This window comes from Labeo rohita, chromosome 15 (genome assembly GCF_022985175.1).
Source record: "Labeo rohita strain BAU-BD-2019 chromosome 15, IGBB_LRoh.1.0, whole genome shotgun sequence".
NCBI lineage: Eukaryota > Metazoa > Chordata > Actinopteri > Cypriniformes > Cyprinidae > Labeo > Labeo rohita.
The window spans coordinates 36,360,760-36,384,225 of record NC_066883.1 but is presented as its reverse complement, the minus strand read 5'-3'; the positions used below and the strand labels follow the sequence as shown (position 1 = coordinate 36,384,225).

The following is a 23,466-nucleotide window of genomic DNA, read 5'->3' as shown; positions in this document are numbered from 1 at the left end:
TTCTGAAACACTTCCGCTTGTTTTGTGTGTATCATAGCTATTTTTTTGGGATCTATGATCTCATCTGAACTGACTGAACCCTTTGACGTGTGTGAGAAGTTTATAATTAGCGTTCTTAAGGAGTCTGGTTTCTATGGCGACCCACTGTGATGTTGCTAAGAGAACACGTGCAGGAAATAGAATCTGATGAAAGCTGTCAGAAACACGTCTGCACATAACAAATGATATTTTGCATAAAGAAATGAGGTCTATTTTAAGATTTAATGAATTCTGACATTATTTTTTATGACGGTTAAACACATTTTTCCTCCAGTTTCTCATTGTTTGGGATGAATATGATGTAGATGTGTTTCTGACAGGTTCCTGATCTGGTTTTATGGAAAGTATATTGTTACTGGTTATGATTTATCATGAACTTATCATTAATTAATACATAATCTTCTCTTCTCCTCTCTAGAGTGCTTCTTGTCCATTCTTGATCGATCCTTCCTCTCGTGCGACAGAGTGGTTGCGAACTCATCTTAAAGCACATCGCCTGGAGGTCATAAACCAACAGGTGAAAATACACACGTGCCTGGTCCATAGGTCAGAATTGTAATACTGTATCCCATAATGCACTGTGCACGCAATCCAATTTCCAAGTATTTTCATTCACTCATTTTAGTATCCTACTGCCAAACTTTTTTTTTTAAACACAAAATTGGATTAATAATATAAAATAATTATTTATTTGATTTCATCTGATTGACTGTCTGTCTCAGGATTTAAAATTTTATTCTAATACATTTTTATTTTATTTTATTTTACTTTACTTTTTTATTTTATTTAATGTAATTTAATTTTGTTTAATTACATTTTTTTTATAACCCGTGTAATCGCATGTTCATGTTTAATTGGCTTAATCTAATCCGATTTTAATTTTATTCTAATACATTTTTCTTTTCTCTTCTTTTCTTTTCTTTTCTTTTCTTTTCTTTTCTTTTCTTTTCTTTTCTTTTCTTTTCTTTTCTTTTTTTTTTATTTTATTTTATTTTAATTGGCTTCATCTGATTGGTTCTCTGTCTCAGGATTTTAATGTTTGTTTAATTGTATTTTTTTTAATTCATTTTATTTTATTTATTTTATTTTATTATTTTTTATTTATTTCATATCATGTGAGAACCGCTAAAATCACACTGCATGTTTATTTGAGTTCATCTAATTGGTTTGCCATTGTTTTATTTTATTTTATTTTTATTTGTTTTGTTTTTCTTTTTCATGTCATGTGAGAACCCCTGAAATTACACAGGATTTATTTTATTTTACTTAAAAAAAAAAAAAATCATTTCGTTTTGTTTTGTTTTATTTAATTTAATTTAATTTTATTTAATTTTATTATTTCATGTCGTGTGAGAACCCCTAGAGTTTGAGTTTATCTAATTGGTTTGGCATTGTTTTATTTTATTTTATTTGTTTTGTTTTGTTTTTCATGTCATGTGAGAACCCTTGAAATTACACTGGATTTATTTTATTTAATTTTATTTTAAAAAAAATATTCGTTTTGTTTTGTTTTATTTAGGTTTATTTAATTTTATTTAATTTTATTTAATTTATTTTTTTATTTCATGTCATGTGAGAACCCCTAAAATCACACTCCATGTTTATTTGGCTTTATCTGATTGGTTCTCTGTCATAGGATTTTAATTTGTGTTTAAAAAAATGTATTTATTTTATTTTGTTTTGTTTTGTTTTTTTTTCATGTCATGTGAGAACCCTTGAAATTACACAGGATTTATTTTATTTTATTCTATTTTAAAAAAAATCATTTTGTTTTGTTTTTTATTTAGGTTTATTTAATTTTATTTAATTTTATTTTTTTTTATTTCATGTCGTGTGAGAACCCCTAAAATCACACTCCATGTTTATTTGATTGGTTCTCTGTCATAGGATTTTAATTTGTGTTTAAAAAAAAATGTATTTATTTTATTTTATTTTATTTTATTTTATTTTATTTTATTTTTTTTTTTTATTTTGTTTTGTTTTGTTTTGTTTTATTTTATTTTATTTTAAGTGAGAACCCCTGAAATTACACTTCATGTTTATTTGATTTCATCTGATTGGTTTGTCATTGTAGGATTTTATTTTATTTTAGTTTTTTGTTATTTTATTTTATTTTTCTATAGTTTTTTATTTATTTATTCATTTTTGGTTTATTTTTTTTTTATGTCAGAACCCCAAAATCGCACATGTCCATGTTTATTGGACTATTTGACTGATCTGGTTCTCTGTCTCAGGATGCTAACTTCATGACGGTGTTGGAGTTAGCCGTGCGCTTCGGTAAGACTCTGATCATTCAGGAGATGGACGGCGTTGAACCCGTCCTGTACCCACTGCTGCGGCGAGATCTTATAGCACAGGGTGAGTACGCTAAATGTATCAAATTATAAAAATCAATAATAACAGTGAGAATTTAGCACATTAAAATACACATTTGACAGTAAATGAGTGATTTTGGTTTGAGATGCAGTAAAAGAACAGCATTTATTTGAAATAGAAATCTTTTGTAACATTATAAATGTCTTTACTGTCACTTTTAATCCATCCTTGCTGATTAAAAGTCTTTTTACTATGATTTAACGTTTTAGTGAGAACAGAAAAATTAATTAATGCTTGAAACATGTCGTGTCACACATGGTTAGAACGCAGAGTTAGATGCTCCTTTAGGAAACACACACTCACACACACACACACACACGCACTGCGTCTGTGGTGTGTTTATCCTCCTGTCCCAGCTGTGTGTATGAAATAAGACCCGCGGGCATCTCTGAAGCCTCCTCCATATGCTGCTGTGTGTGTGTGTGTGTGTGTGTGTGGAGCAGATACGGCTGAGTCTATCGGGGACCAGCGGGAGGCAGATAAACCAAGAGCTTTTCAGCACTTGGATGAGAAGAGAAAGAGAGAGAGGGAAATTAAAGTGTGTGTACAGACTGCTGCATTGCAGACGTACAGAAGAGACGACACACACACACACACACAGTGTCGTGTTCTGTAGCATCCAATCTGGCAACCCCACAAATCCTCGTCTAATACAAGCAGGGATTCCACACCTATTTGGTCTGCATTCATTAAGGCTGTTTTCATACTGCTCGTTTGTCTTCAACTCAGTTTAGAAGCTGAAGTTTGGGGGTTTTATATATTTTTATCTTTTCTTTTTTTTACACTGCAGAACACTCTGCATGTAATGCTATCCCACAATGCAGTGCACTTTACTTTTATTTCCAGCATGGTAAATGATTTGCAATTCAATTCAAAAGCAATTTGAATTGTTTTTTTTTTTTGTTCTAATATCTCAAATTTTTAGTCAATCCTACTGTCAAATTAAGATATTTTTATTTTATTTTATTTTATTTTAATAGAAATCTTTTGGATGTCTTTACCATCACTTTTGATTAATTTAATGTATTCTTACTAAATAAAAGCATTAATTTCTTTAAAAAAAAAATTATCCTGACCTCAGACTTTTATTATTTAATTTGATTTAATTTTATTTTATTTAGTATTACTTAATTTAATTGAATTTTTAAAAAGAAATACTTTGGATGTCTTTACTGTCAATTTAATATATCCTTGCTGAATAAAAGTATTAATTTCTTTAAAAAAAAATCATATTGACCCCAAACTTTTGAACGTTTATAGTGTTCTGGTTGATTGTGAATTTTATTTTATTTTATTTTATTTTTAAATAGAAATCTTTTGGATGTCTTTATTGTCAGTTTTGATTAATTTAATATAAAAAAAAAATTATACTGACACCCAAACATTTAAGTGTTAGTGTTCTGATTTTATTTTATTTCATTTTATTTTTTGTTTTATTTTAATAGAAATCTTTTGGATGTCTTTGCTGTCACTTTCGATCAATTTAATGTTTCCTTGCTGAATAAAAGTGTTAATTTCTTAAAAAAAAAAAAAATTATACTGACCTCAAGCTTTTGATTGATAGTGTTCCAGTTGGCTATAATTTTTATTTTATTTTATTTTATTTTTAAATAGAAATCTTTTGGATGCCTTTACTGTAACGTTTGATCAATTTAATGTTTCCTTCCTGAATAAAAGTATTAATTTCTTTAAAAAAAAAAAATTATACTGACCCCAAGCTTTTGATCGATAGTGTTCCAGTTGGCTATAATTTTTATTTTATTTTATTTTTAAATAGAAATCTTTTGGATGCCTTTACTGTAACGTTTGATCAATTTAATGTATCCTTGCTGAATAAAAGTGTTAATTTCTTCAAAAAAATTAAAATTAAAGTTGTACTGACCCCAAACTTTTAAACTAGTGTTCTGATTTTATTTTATTTTATTTTATTTAAATGTTTTGGATGTTTTACTGTCACTTTTGATCAGTTTAATGTATCCTTGCATAATGAAAGTAATATATATATATATTTTTTTTTTAATCATATGTCATTACGTGACCCCGAACTTTTGAACAATAGTGTACTGGTTGGCTGTGATTTTATTTTATTTTACTTTATTTTATTTTAATCTGATTCGTTTTTCTCTTTATGTGTGTGCGTGTGTGTGCGTGTGTGTGGCAGGACCGCGATACGTGGTGCAGATCGGCGATAAAGTCATCGACTATAATGAGGATTTCCGTCTGTTTCTGGCAACCCGTAACCCCAGTCCCTTCATTCCACCTGACGCCAAGTCAGTCATCACTGAGGTGAACTTCACCACCACTAGAGCAGGACTGCGAGGACAGGTAACAAAAACACACTCACCTATCAAACCAACTGCTCTGACTCCATAAAGCTCATCATTATCACATATGTGTGTGTTTAGCTACTAGCGTTGACCATCCAGCAGGAGAAACCAGAGCTGGAGAGTGAAAAAACGAAGCTCCTGCAACAAGAAGAGGAGAAGAAGATTCAGCTCGCTCAGCTGGAGGAGTCATTGCTGGAGGTACTCAAGCACCAATTCCTCAATGCTGGATGTTTTTCTCCATAAACACAACAAACTGTGTGTTTTGTGTTTGTAGACTTTAGCGACCGCTCAAGGGAATATCCTGGAGAATAAAGAGCTGATCGAATCTCTGAACCAGACCAAAGCCAGCAGCGCTCTGATCCACCTATCGCTGACTGAATCGCACCGCCTGCAGACGTCACTCGACCAGGTGATGCTGGGAAAGAGTTCGATTATGAAGAAACTAGGGATGAATGAAACAGCAGGTGGCACCAGCGTAACACCAGTCTCTCCGTGTGTCTGTAGGAAAGAGACGCTTACCTGCCGCTAGCCGAGACGGCCAGCAAGATGTACTTTGTGATCACGGATCTGTCCAAGATTAATAACATGTACAGGTTCAGTCTGGCCTCGTTCCTGCGACTCTTCCACAGAGCGCTGCAGACCGAACAGGTGATGTGGACACATACTCATCACATACTGACAAAATCGTGAATTAGTGAAGCTAACTGTGTGTGTGATGCAGGAAAGCGAGAGCACCGATGTGAGGATCTCCACGCTGGAGAGCCGTCTGAAGAACATGGTGTATGAGTATATCTGCCGCTCACTTTTCAAGGTAACACACACAGTCCCTAACTATTTTGCCATAGAGATGACCCCGCCCACATAAAAGACCCAGCACCAATCAGAGCCTTTGTTATGTTCCCATAGCAATGACCCCACCCACAGCAACATGCTCTGATTGAATGATTTGTTTATATGACTTGAGGCAAAATCACACGTTATTTTATTTTGTTTTTGATGTTTATCATTTCATTTTTTATTATTTTAATATTTATTATTTAATTTTATTATTGATTTTAATAATGATTGGTCCCAAGACTTCATTTTTCTTTTTTTTATTATTTAAAGATATTTTATTTTTTGTTTTATTTATTAAATTTAAAAAATCAAAAAATATTTAAAAATCTAAACACATTTTTATAAAATTAATACATTTTAAATATAATAAAATATAGTAATACAGTAATGTAACAAAAAAGAAAGATTTGTTCCCAAGACCTTATTTTATTATGTTTAATTCTATTATTTAAAGATATTTTTATGTAATAAAAATAATGATTTATTCCTAATGATAATGATGTGATGCAAAATCACACTTTATTTTATTTTATTTTATTTTATTTTATTTTATTATCAAAAGATATTTTATTTTTTATTTAATTAAAAACAACAAATACTAAAAAATGTAAATACATTTTTATAAAAGTAATCAATAAAATTAATACAATTTAAAATAAAATAAAATGTACTAATATCGTAATGTAATAAAAGAATAATTATATGTTCACTTTACTTGAGGCAAGATTGCACTTTGTTTCATTTAATATTTTATTTTATTCTATTATATATATATATATATATTTTTTTATTTTAATAAATAAAAAATACAAAATATACAATTTTTAATTTTTTTATTTTTCATTTCATTTAATAAAAAATATATATAAATTAATAAATTAAATTAATACATTTTAAATCAAATTAAATATAGTAAAATAGTAATGTAATAAAAGAATAATGATTTGTTCACATGACTTGTCACTTTTTTTATTTAATAAATTAATAAATTAAAGCAAAATATGAAAAAAATGTAAATACATAAAAAAATTATAAATACAGTTAATGTTTTAATACATTTAAAATAAAATATATTAATATAGTTATGTAATAAAATAAATGACAAAAGCACAGAACCCAAATTAAAATGGAAACTTAAAATATAAAAATAAAAGCTAATTTAAAATATTAATAAGAACTATCATACTATGTAGATAATACTAAAATAACACTACTTGGCCAGTATAACACTACACTTTAATATTATAAAGTTATCCATTAAAAAAGGCTGTTTAGAAGCACTTTTTAAGGGTTGGTTCGTTTGCTTTCTGGCTGAATAGCTTTAGATGTTAATTTTGTCATCATTATCCCTGTATCATTCATCATATTTTGTCACACCCAGTCCTGCCTGTGAAATTTTGCAGAGCAATGGTAAAAGTGATTAGTCTTAGTGTCACAACATTTTTTAAAATCCAAAGTAATTTAATTCAATGTATTTATGCCACCGAGAGCTGGCTCTGATATAACGCTAAGAAGTTATTAAAATATACATGTAATTTTTCTAAATATGTAATGAATAAAAGCAAGGCAGTCAATTCATTCATATGATTTGTAAATGAAGTCAGTTTGTTTGAAGTTAGAGTCAATGCAGCACAACAAAACAAATGTTTGTCCACTGAGAGAGCTTCATTGATTCTAGCGACAGTGATCTAGTTTGGTCGGTCTAGCCAGATTGAGCTGTTGTTTTACGTGTTAAGAAGACCAATTTTTCCAGTACATAACCTGCTTTTCTTTAGTGGAATAGCATGAATGAGCCTCCAGCACTGGCACCGTGTCATATTCATTCATTTATGCATTTGGCAGATGCTTGTATCCAAAGCGATTTGCATTGCATTTAAGGTTTCTTAGTTCATGCATTCGAACCAAATCGAACCCATGATCTTTGCAGTGCCAGTGCTAGTGCTGGTGCTGTTCTCATCTCAAATGACAAATCTGCGTGTCCGTTTACAGGCGGATCAGTTGATGTTCGCGCTGCACTTTGTGAAGGGAATGAACCCAGAACTCTTCCAGGAGAACGTAAGTGTGTGTGAGCGCTAAACTCTCATAACCGATCCTGAATGAATGATGACGTTTCTATTTCGGGTCGTCTACAGCTACCGCAGCGGCTCTGACAAGACAAATGTGCTGTTATTAGTCCTGCCAGTAAAGCACAATAAAAGCAAATCACTCGTGTTTGTTTGTGTCTTATGCAGGAATGGGACGTGTTCACGGGGCTCATCGTTGGAGACATGGTTCGCAAGACGGTAGGAGTCTTTTTTTGGCTTTACTCTATGAAATAATATGCATTTCTACTCTTCAATTGTATGAACTCTCTCTATGTCTTTGTTCAGGACTCCCAGAAGTCTCTGCGAGAACAGTTTCCATCTTGGATTGATCAGGAGAGGCTGATGGCCGTGGCTTTGCTCAAGGTAAGAAGGGCCTTACGATTTCCACAATGTGGTAAACACGAATGGAATCGCAGAATAAAAAAAATGTGGATTTGATGAATAAATTCAGTTAATATCATATATTATATGCACATATATCATCATATTATATATACACGGAAACTCAAAGGACTTAACGACAATCTTCCAAAATAAAAGTTCAGTTTAACTTGAAGAAATTGTGACATAAATATATTACTATTGTGCAGAAGAATGTAATTAATTAATAAAACATTATTTTAATGTATTGTATTAATGTTTTTATATATTTTAATATTTTTATATATTTATATTTGAATTTATCTTATTGTCATTTAATTTTAACAGCAAACTTTAGTTGTGCAGAACTGGAACTGAAAAAATAAATAAATAAAGGAGTTGTTACATTTCCATTTGGTTACATTAAAATATTAATTAAATTGTTTTTTTTTTTTAAAATAATATTAATTAAATGTTTTTTTTTTTTTAAATTGTTATATGCCTTCATTTAATAATACCACCATGTTTAGATAATAAATTATAATATAATATTATTGCAATAATCATAAATTAAGACAACACAGACCTTCACAGGGCAGTAAAAATGTAATTTTGGTTGAACTTTTGATAAATTGTTGTTGAAGTGTATATGTTTCATGATTTAATTGATTAGAAATGCTTTTTGGTTACTGAAATTTAATTTAACCATTAAAAAAATAATAACAATAATAAACAGAAAAAAATCCAGAAATTTTCAAATAAAAACAAAAACTGAATTGAATTTACTTTAAATTGAAAGCTGAATTTTCTTTAATTTACTATGAAAATTATTGATTTATTTTATTTTTTTTTATTTTTAAATTTTTAAATTAAAATTTTTAATTTTAACCATTATAAAAGAATGCAGAAAAATTTAAACATAAAAACAGAATCCAGAAAAAATAAAATTACAAAATATAAAATGTGTACCTTGAAAGCATTGTAAGTCACTTTGGATTATTGTTTTTAAATTTTAAATTGTTACATGCCGTCATTTGATAATATCACCATTTTTGCTAATAAATTTATATTATAATATTATGACTATAATCATAAATTAAGAAAAAAGACAACACAGACCTTCTGAAAAAATAATCGCAGGGAACTAAAAATGTAATTTTAGTTGAAATTTTAATAAATTATTGTTAAAGTGTATACATTTCATGATTTAATTAATTAGAAATGCTTTTTGGTTACAAAAAAATAATTTAACCATTAAAAATAATCAATAAATAATGAACAGAAAAAAATCCAGAAATATTAAAATGACAAATTAATTTACTTTAAATTGAAAGCTGAATCTTCTTTAATTTACTTTTGAAAAATTATTTACTGAAAATTAGGAAAAATTTATTTTAAAATAACAGAAAAACCGAATCCAGAAAAAAAAAAATAAAGTGGAAAAAAGCAAGAAACTGTAAAATATAAAATGTGTACTTTGAAAGCAGTGTAAGTCACTTTGGATTAAAACGTCTACCAAGTACATAAATGTAAATATAAATGACTATTAGCATTGGTTTTTCTGTTTTTAGTATGTTGACTAGTTTATTTCTTTATCTGTCTTCAGAGCACATTTCCAGTCCTGTATCAGTCTCTCTGTCTGAACGACTCAGACCTGTGGCTCACATTCTCACGCAGTTCCTGCTGCGACCAGGAAATCCCGCCTCCCATTGCCAAGAAGATCTCTCTCTTTCAGCAGGTGAGCTGTCAATCAACAGTCTGCACCAATCAGAGTACTCACAGAGTACTGACTCTAACTTTATTTTTGTCTCTTTTTCAGGTGTTGGTGGTTCAGGCCTTACGACCGGATCGCTTACAAAGTGCGATGGCAACTTTTGCATCTCAAGCTTTGGGTAAGTTCAGAGAGAGACGCCACACACACACACACAAAGACAGAACTCAGAGTTACGCATGTATAATATATCTGACAGCTGACTCTCACTCTTTGTCATCAGTTTGTGTGGAGCTTTTCTCTGGAGCTTAATTATGATTCACAGAGTGAACTCAACCTTCAGATATATTATAAATACCTCATGCACAGCGCTCTCTCTCTGCGTGTGTGTGTGTGTGGTCGATACAGGGATATTGATTTAGGTTTAGTCATCAGCTTATTATAACTTTCAAATCAGTCAAGTGTGAAACCACACACACACAATTAGTGCTGATTGATGCTCTCTGGGGTCACTTGGAATGAGACACAATTAAAACCTGAGCAAACACAACATTCATCTCTTTTACCTGCAACACACTCACACACACACACAAAACAAGCCCTGATACAACGAAACCAGAGCACACAAACACACACGAAAGTTTATAACACTGTTGATAGATGGATGGATGGACGGTTGGACGGATGGATGGACGAATGGATCAATAGATGGATGGACGGACAGACAGATAGATTGTAATACGGACGGACGGACGGACGGACGGACGGACGGACGGATGAATCAATAGATGGATGGACGGATGGATGAATAAATGGACAAACAGATAGGTAGATGGACAGAAGGAGGGACGGATGGATAAATGGATGGCCGGACAGATGGATCAATAGATGGATGGACGGGCAGACAGATAGATCTATAGATAGATAGACTGATGGATGGATGGAGGGAGGGACGGATGGATGGATGGACGGATGGATAGATGGATGGATCAATGGATGGACGGACGGATGGACAGATGGATGGACAGGTAGATGGATGGTTGGACGGATGGATCAATAGATGGATGGACAGACAGATGAATGGATGGACGGATGGATGGATGGATGGATGGATGGACAGATGAATCAATAGATGGATGGACGGATGGATGGATGGATGGATGGATGGACAGATGAATCAATAGATGGATGGACGGATGGATGAATAAATGGACAAACAGATAGGTAGATAAAAAGAAAGATAGGTGGATGGACAGAGGGAGGGACGGATGTATAAATGGATGGATGGACAGATGGATCAATAGATGGATGGACGGGCAGACAGATAGATCTATAGATAGATAGACTGATGGATGGGCGGAGGGAGGGATGGATGGATTGATGGATGAACGAATGGATGGATGGACGGATGGATAGATAGATGGATCAATGGATGGACGGACGGATGGACAGATGGATGGACAGACAGATGAATGGATGGACAGACTGATAGGTAGATAGAAAGATAGATGGACGATTGATGGAAGGATTGATGGATGGATCAACAGATGGATGGACGCACAGACAGATAGAGAGAAAGATAGATGGAGGGACGGATGGATGGATTGGAAGATGGATGGATGATGGATGGACAGACGGATGAGTGGATGGACTGATGGATGGATGGATGGGTGTACGAGTGGATGGACGGATGGACCGACAGATAGGTAGATAGATGGATGGATGGATTGACAGATGGATGAAAGAGAGGGAGAGACAGATGGATTGATAGATGGATGGACAAATGGATGGATGGACAAATGGATGGAAGCAGGGACGGATGGATGGATGGATCAATAGATGGATGGATGGACCATTGGATCAATAGATATGGACAGACGGATCAGTAGATCAACGGACGGACAGATAGATAGATATAAAGAGATGGATGAACGGATGGATGGATCGATTGATGCATGGATGCAGGGAGAGACAGATGGATTGATAGATGGATGGACGGATTGATAGATGGATTGACAAATGAATGGAAGGATGGACAGACGGACAGATAGATAGAAAGATAGATGAATAGATGGATTGATTGATTGGTGGATGTATCAATTAATGATAAATTGGTGGATGGACAGATATGAGCTGATGATGTTTCAGTTTCTCTTGGTTTCTTGGTTTCATCTGTATGGAGTTTGTCTTTCTCTCCTCATCTTCTCTATATTTTTTTCAGTTCATTTGTTTTTTATTGGCATGAGTGTGTTTATTAGCATATCTAATGATTCCAGTGAATTACAGCAGTTACACTGATGAGCTCAGGTGGGACTGTAGCGTCAGACACATCAAGCAGCCGCTTACGGATGTGAGACGCGTCACAGTTCAGCAGTGATGGAGACGAGTGCTGGCGGCTCGCCGTACGCCTGCTGCTGCTCACTTCACCACTTTGTGTCATGTTTCGGGTCTTTATGATGAGATAATGAGCTTCAGCCAGGATCCCAGACGTGTCTTTGTGAATTTGAGATGTAGGCCTTGTCCCAATTCACATAATATCCGTCCACTATAGTTCGCTTTTGGGCTGATACTATCACAAACTTACTGCTTGTACTAGAGGAGAAGAGTATTTTTTAACATTGTTGAAGGTCAGTGTGAGGTTTGGCCAGCAGAGGGAGCTGCCGATGTCTCTGTTCAGCTCTTGGTTTTGAGGATTTTGATGGGCTGATGGTGTTTTTTTGGGTATCCATTACAATTATCGATTCATGGACTTTATATCTAACATCCTCAAACAGCAGTTTGCCTCGTTTGTAGAAATTTATTGGCGGGCTAGCAATTGAACTCTTGACAGAAATGTGTTTTTAAAAACCTCCGCTTTTCTCCTTCAATTCATCAGCTGTGAGACCCAAACACTGGAGCTGATTTTTAATCGTAGGCTTGTGTGCTAAACATTGAAGCTGTCTGAGTAATGCTTGTAGAGATTTATTCCTCTAATAACTTTACAGTTTGAGTTTAGATCATGTTAGCAGGCAGCAGCCCTGCCGTCAGCAGAGCACAAGTGATTCTGGATTCAGACAGAAGATGAGGTTGTTCTGATCAATTTGGCTATTTGTACATTTCAATATCAAATCGAATCAGTCCTGAGCCAAAGCCCTGACTCACTCTATTACCTGTTTGTGCTGATCGATCAGATTTTACACTCGCTGTGTTTCTCCAGTCTTAGTCCAAGGTTACACAAGGTTAGAGGTAGAAATAAAAAATAATATTATAGTTTAATATCAATATATAACATACTGTAAATATTATAATAATAATTTTCTATAATGTTCACATTTAATTAAATGTATTATTATTAGTGTTTATAAAAATTGTAATTTCATATATTTATTTTATTAAAAATATATTTGTTTATTAAAAATATTTTAATATATTAAAATATATATTATATAATATTATATATATATATATATATATATATATATATATAATATTTTTCAGTATTTTCTGTAAAAATAATTATATATATATATATATATATATTTTTTTTTTTTTTTTTTTTTTTTCTATATTTTCTGCAAAATAATTATATATACATATATATATATATATATATATATATATACATACGTATATATACATATATACTTTCATTACGATGTGGTCATTTCTTTTGTTTAAAATATTTTTCATATCACAAATGACATGGCTTATGTATTTTTATGTTAAAAAATCTAATATGTGTTATTTATAGAAAACATGTTAACTGTTTAACTGTTTAATTTTTATTTTCTGTAAATAAGAACAATAATAATACATGTAAAATAAAATAAATAAAAATATATAAGCATACACAAAATAGTACAAATTTAGATTCATGACTGACAGGAAATATTTCTGAAATTTTTACCCTTGGCAGGTGTGTACATTTCTGACATTGCTTCTGGTGAAAATCGTAGACCGTTTGTTTTCAGTGCCGGTTCGATGTTACCCAAACCCACAGACAGCTGGCATAAATGCTGTGTTTGGGGTTCATGGTGGGTGATGTGTAACCTTAGAGTCCTGGAAACAGCAGCGCTTTGAGCTCACAAATCATCAGTGTGAACAGCAGCCCTCATTTCCAACACTCTCTCTACCTTTCCCTCTCTCTCTCTCTCTCTCTCACACACACACACACAGGGCTTCATTACTGATAATACAGCAGTCTTGCCATCACCAGCGCTTCCGCAGCCACATTCAGTAAAATTAATTGCCTAATTAGCAAATAAAATGGCTTGTTTGCCAGCGACTGTGGTTTAGTATGCGAGACATTTAGTCCAAGGGCGAACCGTCGGTTAGTCTGTGATTAGTGTTTCCAGTGTACGCTATAATTCATTTTTCCAAACGCTATTGATTTTGGTGGAGGAAGAGAGGAGGAGGACAGGAACGAAATGAGGAAAGAGAGCCTGCGATATATTTTTAACTGTTATGCGATCGCTGCTCATCTCCTCGCCGAGTGCTGACAAGAGTCGGGCTGTCTGCGGTCACGGTTTGATGTAGTTGACCGCGGTAATGATGCCAGACCAAACCTCATTGCCTCGACTGCTTAAATGCGATGCTTTTCACTGGAAAATGCAGTGCACATTCGATGTAAATCACCCCATTTCTCTTGCAAGGAATTTTCAGAGCTAAATAGAAATTACAAGTCAAAATGACTACAGTTTGTATAAAGATGTTAATAGAATTTACGTTTTGTGTTCTGCTGTTAATATACACTACTAATGCATCAGTAAGGATGCATTCAATTGATCAGAAGTGACAGTAAAGACATTTATAATGTTACAAAAGTTTTCTATTTCAAGTAATGCTGTTCATTTAAACTTTCTGCTCATCAAAGAATCCTGGAAAATGAAATGTATCATGCTTTCCATGAAAATATGAAGTTGCATTTAACATTGATAATAATCAGAAGACTGGAGTAATGATGCTGAAAATTCAGCTCTGATCACAGCAGTCGATTACATTTGAACAGATATTCACATAGAAAAAACACTCATTTCAATTTCTAACTAGATGAGTAAAGTTTGCAGACGAACTTTGAAGTTGGTTTGAGAAAGCCTTGTCTGAAAGTTTGAAATAACTTTGAAAAGCTTAAAGTTTGAATTTCATTGTTGAAATTGAAGTTTGGGACAGAATGGGAACACACACGTTTCTAGCATGAATCAGTATGTTGCTACTGTGATTTGAGATGGTTTAGCTGTGCTGCTAGCATGATTTAGCATGGTTTAGCCATGTTGCTAGCATGATTTAACTTGAATTAGCATGTTGCTAGCACAATTTAACATGAATTAGCTTGTCACTAGCATGATGCTAGCATGATTTTAACATGATTAGTAAGTTACTAGCATGTTGCTAGCATGTTTCCAGCATGATTAACCCTTTACTAACATGTTAGCATGATTCTAGCATGATTAGCATGTTGCTAGCATGATTAACAAGTTATTAGCATGTTGTTAACATGATTAGCAAGTTATTAACAAGTTGTTAACATGATTAGCGTGTTGTTAACATGATTAACCAGTTGTTAGCATGATTAGCAAGTTGTTAACATGACTATAGCATGATTAGCAAGTTATTAGCAAGTTGCTAGCATGATTAAAATGTCACTAGCATGTTGCTAAAATGATTGGCAAGTTACTAGCATGATTCTAGCATGATTAGCATGTTACTAGCATGTTGCATGCATGATTAACAAGTTATTAGCATGATTAACATGTTGTTAACATGATTAGCAAGTTACTAGCGTGTTGCTAGCATGATTAACATGTTTTAGTATGTTGTTAACATGATTGGCAATTACTAGCATGATTTTAGCATGATTAGCATGTTACTAGCATGATTAACAAGTTATTAGCATGCTGTTAGCATGATTAGCATGTGGTTAACATGATTAACCAGTTGTTAGCATGATTAGCAAGTTGTTAACATGACTCTAGCATGATTAGCAAGTTATTAGCAAGTTGTTAGCATGATTAGCATGTTGTTAACATGATTAACCAGTTGTTAGCATGATTAGCAAGTTGTTAACATGACTCTACCATGATTAGCAAGTTATTAGCAAGTTGCTAGCATGATTAACATGTTACTAGCATGTTGTTAACATGATTGGCAAGTTACTAGCATGATTCTAGCATGATTAGCATGTTACTAGCATGTTGTTAGCATGTTTCTAGCATGATTAACATGTTACTAGCATGTCGTTAACATGATTAGCAAGTTACTAGCATGATTCTAGCACGATTAGCATGTTACTAGCATGTTGTTAACATGATTGGCAAGTTACTAGCATGATTCTAGCATGATTAGCATGTTACTAGCATGTTGTTAGCATGTTTCTAGCATGATTAACTTGTTACTAGCATGTTGTTAACATGATAGGCAATTTGTTAGCATGATTCTAACATGATTAGCATGTTACTTGCAAGTTATTAGCATGTTGTTAGCATGATTAGCAAGTTAGTAGCATGATTTTAGCATGACTAACAAGTTACTAGCCTGTTTTTAACATTAGCATGTTATTAGCATATTGTTAACATGATTAACATGTTGCTAGCACGATTAATATGTTACTAGCATTTTGTTGTTAACATGATAAACAAGTTACTAGCATGATTAGCAAGTTACTAGCATGTTTCTAACATGATTAACATGTTATTAGCATGTTGTTAACATGATTAGCAAGTTACTAGCTTGTTGTTCACATGTTTTCTATGCTAATCCAGTTAAAAGTAGCTAAAACCAGTTTATTAAGTAAAAACAGCTTATGCTGGTTTAAGGTGAAAATAGCTGGTTTAAGCTTAGTTGGTTTTAAGCAGGTCTCCTAGCCTGACCAGCTAAAAAGTGGCCAAAACCACTTTAAAACCAGCCTGGGAGACCAGCCAAAACAGTCATTCAGCTTAGGCTGGTTTTAGCCGTTTTTCTTTTTCTTCAGTAGTGAGTTGCGCTTTGCTATAGCAACAGACAGCTTCAACACACCATACGTCTCATTGTGCAAAAGTTTTGACCCCCTTAATGAAAGTCTGTGGGATTTTGGTGGTTTTGATAGTCTGCTTTATTTCTTTTATTGCTTCTTTTAAAAACATTCAAAAATCTGAATATAATTTTGAGTGTCTGTTTCTTTAAGAACTGGCTCTGGATTGTAGAATAAGTTAGCATGAGTTTCTAGTAGTTCTACTTGGCTGGATGTCAGTGTTTGATGGGAATGCAGGTTATGTGTGTGTGTGTGTGTGTGTGTCTGATGGAGGCTGGCAGATCTCCTGATGGTTTTCCAGCGGCCGCCGTTGCGCTTCCGTGGAGATAATCAGAACTGTAGATTCTCCCGTGAACAACACAGACACACAGTTTTCTCCTGAAGAGCCGGCAGAGGCTTGACATGTCCGGGTCTGAGACCACACACACACACACACACACACACACGCACACGCACACACACACAAAGTGAGTCCATCTCCCCCGAGGCTCAGACACACACTCTTACAGGACGTTGTTCAGTGCACAAAACACCTTACGGTGTCAATTAGCCTTCACACAGGGGTCCTTCTGTCCCTCTCGTCTGTTTTTGTCTTTACTCGCACTTTTTTTTTTTTTACCTGCCCACTATTTTACCTGCATTTAGACTCACAGTAAATGAGCTGTAAATGTGAAGATCAGCTTGTCTGAAGACACTGCGACACTCTTTTATCGCACACAGAGTGTAGATGGTTTGATCAAATGGGTTCAGAGGGTTATGGTAATGCCGTAATACCACACTAAAATAAATAACATTCCTCATGAATAGTAATGTCTGTTCCACTGCCATTAACTGAACTGAAGCAGAACTCGCTAAATCTTTAAATACGTCTGAGCCATAATGAAAGGGGGGGGGGGACTTGTTTTTCTTACTAGTTAAACTTTTGGTGGTAGTTTTTCTATGGAAGTAAATTAACTTTTATTTTATTTTATTTTAATGTTTTTTATTTTAATGTTTACACAGTGAACATTTAACATTTTGAATTATAAATATATATTTTTATAATCAACCTTATTACAACATTTAACATTTCATGTTGTATTTTTCCCTATAAACCTTATTATATTATTGTAACATTTTATTATTTTATTTACTATATACAAATATATTTGTATTTATTGTACAGTTTAATGGGTTTATAGGGTTACACTGATGCTATAATTATTATAGCGTTTTTATTTTATATAAATTAATATATTTATTTTATTTTTTAAATTTATTATTATTTTTTTATATGAACCATATTAAAACATTTAATATTTTACGTTGTTAACATTTATTGTATTTTGTTTTTCATTATGAACCTTATAACATTCAACATTTCACATTATATTAGTTATCTTTATTTTATTTTATTTTAATGTTTTTTATTTTATTCTTTCAAATGGGTTGGCGGTTATGCTAATGGTATAATTATTACAATGCTATTTTATTATATTATATTTTATTTTATTTTATTTTATTTTTTATTTTATTATTTTCTCACGCTAACATACTAAATACCAGGATACCAGACAGACCAATTCCTTTGCGAATATTTTAAACTTGAAGTGCTTTTAAAATTGCTTTTCTTTTTTATTATTAAATTAATGAATGTATTTTATTGCTTTATTTTGAGGGATTTATTTGAGGATTTTTTTTTATAAACTTTTATTTTATAGCCATCATTTTGCTTAATTTAATATTATTTCATTTAATTAAATTGTATTTCATTTTCAAATGGATTTGGGGATTATGCTAATTATTACAATTTTATTTTATTTTATTTTATTTCCCCATGAGATACTAAGTACCAATATACCAGACAAACAAATTCATCTGCCAATAGTTTAAACTTAAAGAGCTTTTAAATTAGCTTTTCTTTTTTATTAAATGAATACATTTGTTTTATTATCTTATTTTTAAAAATTAATTTGAGGACATTTTATTTTATACATTTTTATTTTATTTTATTTTATTTTATTTTATTTTATTTTATTTTATTTTATTTTATTTTCAAATGAGTTTGGGGATTACGGTAATGCTTTAATTATTCCAACCCCAAAATAAATAATAACACACCTCATGAATGGTAATGTCCGTTCCACTGCCATTAACTCTAATGCTGCATCATTAGGAATTAAAGCAGAGCCCCGTAAATCTTTAAATGCGTCCTGACTTGCAAAAGACCTTTTCCCCTGCCACCGCCGTGTCCTGAAGAATTACTCTGAGCCTCGACCTCCGCTGACTCTAAATATGAGTCACGACAGACTCCCGCTGTAGGAGACCTCTGCGGTTTGAAGGGTCTGAATTGAACTTTATGTCCACAGAGGTCTGATGCACCTGGAGAGAGATCTGTTAGCGCTCATTCATCTGTTAGCGCTCATTCGGCCAATCATCTGAGCCGCAAATGTCGCGTGACATGCTCTGCCTACCGTATTAGAACAGACTTTCCGTTTTTTTTTTTTCCATTTTAATCCATTTTTAGATTAAATTCAGCTTTATAGTCAATTTAATGGGCTGATCTGGCTGTCGGAGACTTGTTAATAAATTGTGATAAATATTTTTAATAAATATTTTTGTAGTATTGTTATAGTATTATGCATGCATTTATATTTAAACGTTATGTTTTAGTAACATTTAACAAATTAGCATTTCGTTTTTGTTTTATTTTTAATTTTGTTGTATACATTTATTTTATTATTTAATTTTTTGGAGCCTTATTATAACTTTTACCATTTCGAGGTGTAAAAAAAAAACATTATTTTGTTTAAAACCTTATTGTAACATTTAACATTTTAGGTTGTAATTTTTTAATAAACCTTATTATAACATTTAACTTTTCAGTTTGTTTAACTTTTTATTTTATTTTCATGCTAAAATACCAAGTACCAGTATATAAGGCAGACGAATTGATACGCCAATATTTTACTTATTTATTTTATTTTATTTTATTTTATTTTATTTCCTTTTTTATGCTAAAATACCAAGTACCAGTATACCAGGCAGACCATTTCATCTGCCAATATTTACTAGCTGTCTTTTATTTTGTTTATTTATTTTTATTTATTTTATTTTCATGCTAAGATACGATATACCAATATACCAGGCAGACCAATATTTTTTATTTTATTTTATTTTATTTTATTTTATTTTATTTTTTTTTTTTTCATGCTAGGATACTTAGAACCAATATACCAGGCAAATCAATTCATCTGCCAATATTTTACTTATTTTACTAATTATTTTACTCTTATTTTATAGCTTTATTTTATTTATTTTATTTTATTTTATTTTATTTTTGTACCAATATACCAGGAACACCAATTTAATTTAATTTAATTTAATTTTATTTTATTTTATTTTATTTAATTTTATTTAATTTTATTTTATTTTCATGCTAGAATACTTATATACCAGGCAGACCAATTCATCTGCCAATATTTTACTTATTTTACTGATTATTATTATTATCTTTTTGTTTTGTTTTATTTATTTTTTTTACGCTAAGATACTAAGGTACCAATATACCAGGCAGATCAATTAATCATATTAAATAAAATATAAAATAAATAATAAATAATATTTTACTTATTTTACTAATTATTTTACTCATATTTTATAGCTTTATTTTATTTTATTTTCACACCAAGGTACTAAGTACCAATATGCCAGGCAGACCTATTTCATTTTTAATTTTTTAATTTTATTATTTTTACTCTAATATACTTGGTACCAATATACCAGGCAGACTGATTGATCTGCCTGTATTTTACTTATTTTACTAATTATTTTATAGTTTTTTTTGTTTTTTGTTTTTTATTTTGAATCTCATTATAACTTGTAACCAGAACTTCCCACAGTTTCCAGGTTCATCTTCACCCACTTTTTACACCAAACATTGTGCTGTAGCATTAACAGTGTGGTATTTTTAAGCAATAAACTAGTCTTACTCTCCAGACTGTGTCTCACAGACGGGCTCTTCCAGTGCAGACAGCTTCATTGATGATAATGAGAGCGGTTGAGTTTGCATTTCCTCCGTCTGTGGTCTCTGTGATTTATTGTCTGACGTCACTGAAGGTCACGCTCTTCTTCTTACGCTTCAGTTCCAACTGGCCGCTACCTCCGCTTTTATTTACTCGCCAAAGCCAACTTTCACTCTCATTGGCTGTTTGGCGGCTGTTCATGTTGGATCCAGTTGAAAGACTTTCGGAAGCGTTCCAGAGTCTTAACGGAGTTCCTCTGAGAGAGAGAGAGATGGAGAGAGACGGCCGCGTCCCCGTTAGCGCAGAGTTTGATGTCTAACGCTGAGTCACTGTGTGTATGCGAACTCAAAATGCTAATGGATCTTTGTTTCTAATCCGCTTAACAACTGACGCTAAGCTACAGAGTCATTTAACGGCTGTTACGGGCCGGACCCGCTGTCTGGGACAGAATAGATGAGTGTGTGTGTGTTGTGTTGTCCAGGTTAAACCCACTCTGCGGAGTAGAATAGCTGTGCGCTGGCCTGTTCTCGTGGTTGCTATGGAAATGAAATGTAAGGTCGCTTGAAGATATTCGGTCGCTCTCAAGAGTGCAGAGCTCGACTAGAATGACAACGATGTGCCGCATTGAGCGCGCGTGTGTGTGTGTGTGCGTGTACATAGCTGCAAACAATATTGTCCTGAGAAGTTGTGTGGGAATGTCCTCATTTAGTAAAATGATGTATAATTAAATAAAATATATTTTGTTTTCTAAAAAGTTCTTTTCTCAGGGTTTAGGTTAGACTGTAGTTTTTTGTTTTTTTTTTAAAAAGAAAAAAGTTTGCCCTCAGGAACCCGGGTTAGACTTTATTAGAAAAAGTTTTCTCTCAGGGTTTATGTTAGACTCATTTAAAAAAAAAAATTCACATTTTAATTACTACATCTTTTTTGTATTTTTTATGCTCTCTCAGAGCTTTTATTTATTTATTTTTTTTTTTAAATGTTCTCTCAGGGTTTGGGTTAGACTGTAATTAAAAATTAGTCATAATTAAATTATTTTTTTTCCACTATAAAAAGTTTTCTCTCAGGGTTTGGGTTAGACTCGTTTTAAAACAGAAATTCACATTTTAATTACTTTCTTTCTTTGTATTTTTTTAATGTTCTCTCAGGGTTTGGGTTAGACTGTGATTAAAAATTAGTCATAATTAAATTATTTTTTCCACTATAAAAGATTTTCTCTAAGAGTTTGGGTTAGACTCATTTAAAAAAAAAATTCACATCTTAATTACTTTTTTTTTATTTTTTTATTTTCTCTCAGGGTTTGGGTTAGACTCATTTTAAAAAAAGTTCACATTTTTTCTTTGTATTTTTTTAATGTTCTCTCAGGGCTTGGGTTAGACTGTACTTCAAAAATTATTTGTATAAAAAGTTTTCTCTCAGAGATTGGGTTAGTCTCATTAAAAAAAAAAAAAAATCACATTTTAATTACTTTTTTTTTTTTTTTTTTTTTTTTTTTAATGTTCTCTTAGGGTTTGGGTTAGACTGATTAAAAATTTGTCAAAATTAAATTATTTTTTCCACTATAAAAAGTTTTCTCTCAAGGTTTGGGTTAGACTCATTTAAAAAAATATTCACAATTTAATTACTTTTATGCTCTCTCAGAGCTTGGGTTAGACTGTACTTCCAAAATTATTTGTATAAAAAGTTTTCTCTCAGATTGGGTTAGTCTCATTAAAAAAAATTCACATTTTAATTACTTTTTTTTTTTTTTTTTTTTTTTTTTAATGTTCTCTTAGGGTTTGGGTTAGACTGATTAAAAATTTGTCAAAATTAAATTATTTTTTCCACTATAAAAGGTTTTCTCTAAGGGTTTGGGTTACACTTGTTTAAAAAATGTTCACGTTTTAATTACTTCTCTCTTTTTGGTATTTTTTTTATGTTCTCTCAGGGTTTGGGTTAGACTGTACTTCAAAAATTATTTGTATAAGAAGTTTTCTCTCAGATTGGGTTACTCTCATTTAAAAAAATATTCACATTTTAATTAATTTTTTTTTTTTAATGTTCTCTTAGGGTTTGGGTTAGACTGTGATTAAAAAATAGTCATAATTAAATATTTTTTTCCACTATAAAAAGTTTTCTCTCAGGGTTTGGGTTAGACTCGTTTTTAAACAAAAATTCACATTTTAATTACTTTCTTTTTTTGTGTTTTTTTTTTAATGTTCTCTTAGGGTTTGGGTTAGACTGTGATTAAAAATTTGTAATAATTAAATTATTTTTTCCACTATAAAAGGTTTTCTCTTAGAGTTTGGGTTAGACTCATTTAAAAAAAAGTTCACATTTTAATTACTTCATCTTTTTTGTATTTTTTATGCTCTCTCAGAGCTTGGGCTAGACTGTACTTCAAAAATTATTTGTATAAAAAGTTTTCTCTCAGATTGAGTTAGTCTCATTTAAAAAAAAAATCACATTTTAATTACTTTTCTTTTTTGTATTTTTATTTTTATCATTATTATTATTTTTAAATGTTCTCTCAGGGTTTGTGTTAAGACTGTGATTAAAAAAGTCATAATTAAATTATTTTTTCCACTATAAAAGGTTTTCTCTCAGAGTTTGGGTTAGACTCATTTAAAAATATTCACATTTTAATTATTTATTTTTTTTGTATTTCTTTTAAAATGTTCTCTTAGGGTTTGGGTTAGACTGTGATTAAAAATTTGTCATAAATAAATTATTATTTTCACTATAAAAGGTTTTCTGTCAGGGTTTG

At 31.8% G+C, this 23,466-nt stretch overlaps 1 protein-coding gene across 1 annotated transcript in view; it reads left to right on the top strand.

The window, feature by feature from the left end:
* The window catches only part of LOC127177726 (cytoplasmic dynein 2 heavy chain 1), a 113,426-nt gene that overhangs the window by 65,008 nt on the left and 24,952 nt on the right, over positions 1-23,466 (top strand). The window contains 12 exon segments of the mRNA XM_051130139.1: positions 458-556; positions 2,274-2,397; positions 4,577-4,740; positions 4,821-4,940; positions 5,017-5,151; positions 5,247-5,390; positions 5,464-5,553; positions 7,569-7,634; positions 7,811-7,861; positions 7,949-8,026; positions 9,630-9,761; positions 9,843-9,915. Of these exon segments, the coding sequence (XP_050986096.1) occupies positions 458-556; positions 2,274-2,397; positions 4,577-4,740; positions 4,821-4,940; positions 5,017-5,151; positions 5,247-5,390; positions 5,464-5,553; positions 7,569-7,634; positions 7,811-7,861; positions 7,949-8,026; positions 9,630-9,761; positions 9,843-9,915 (1,276 nt within the window).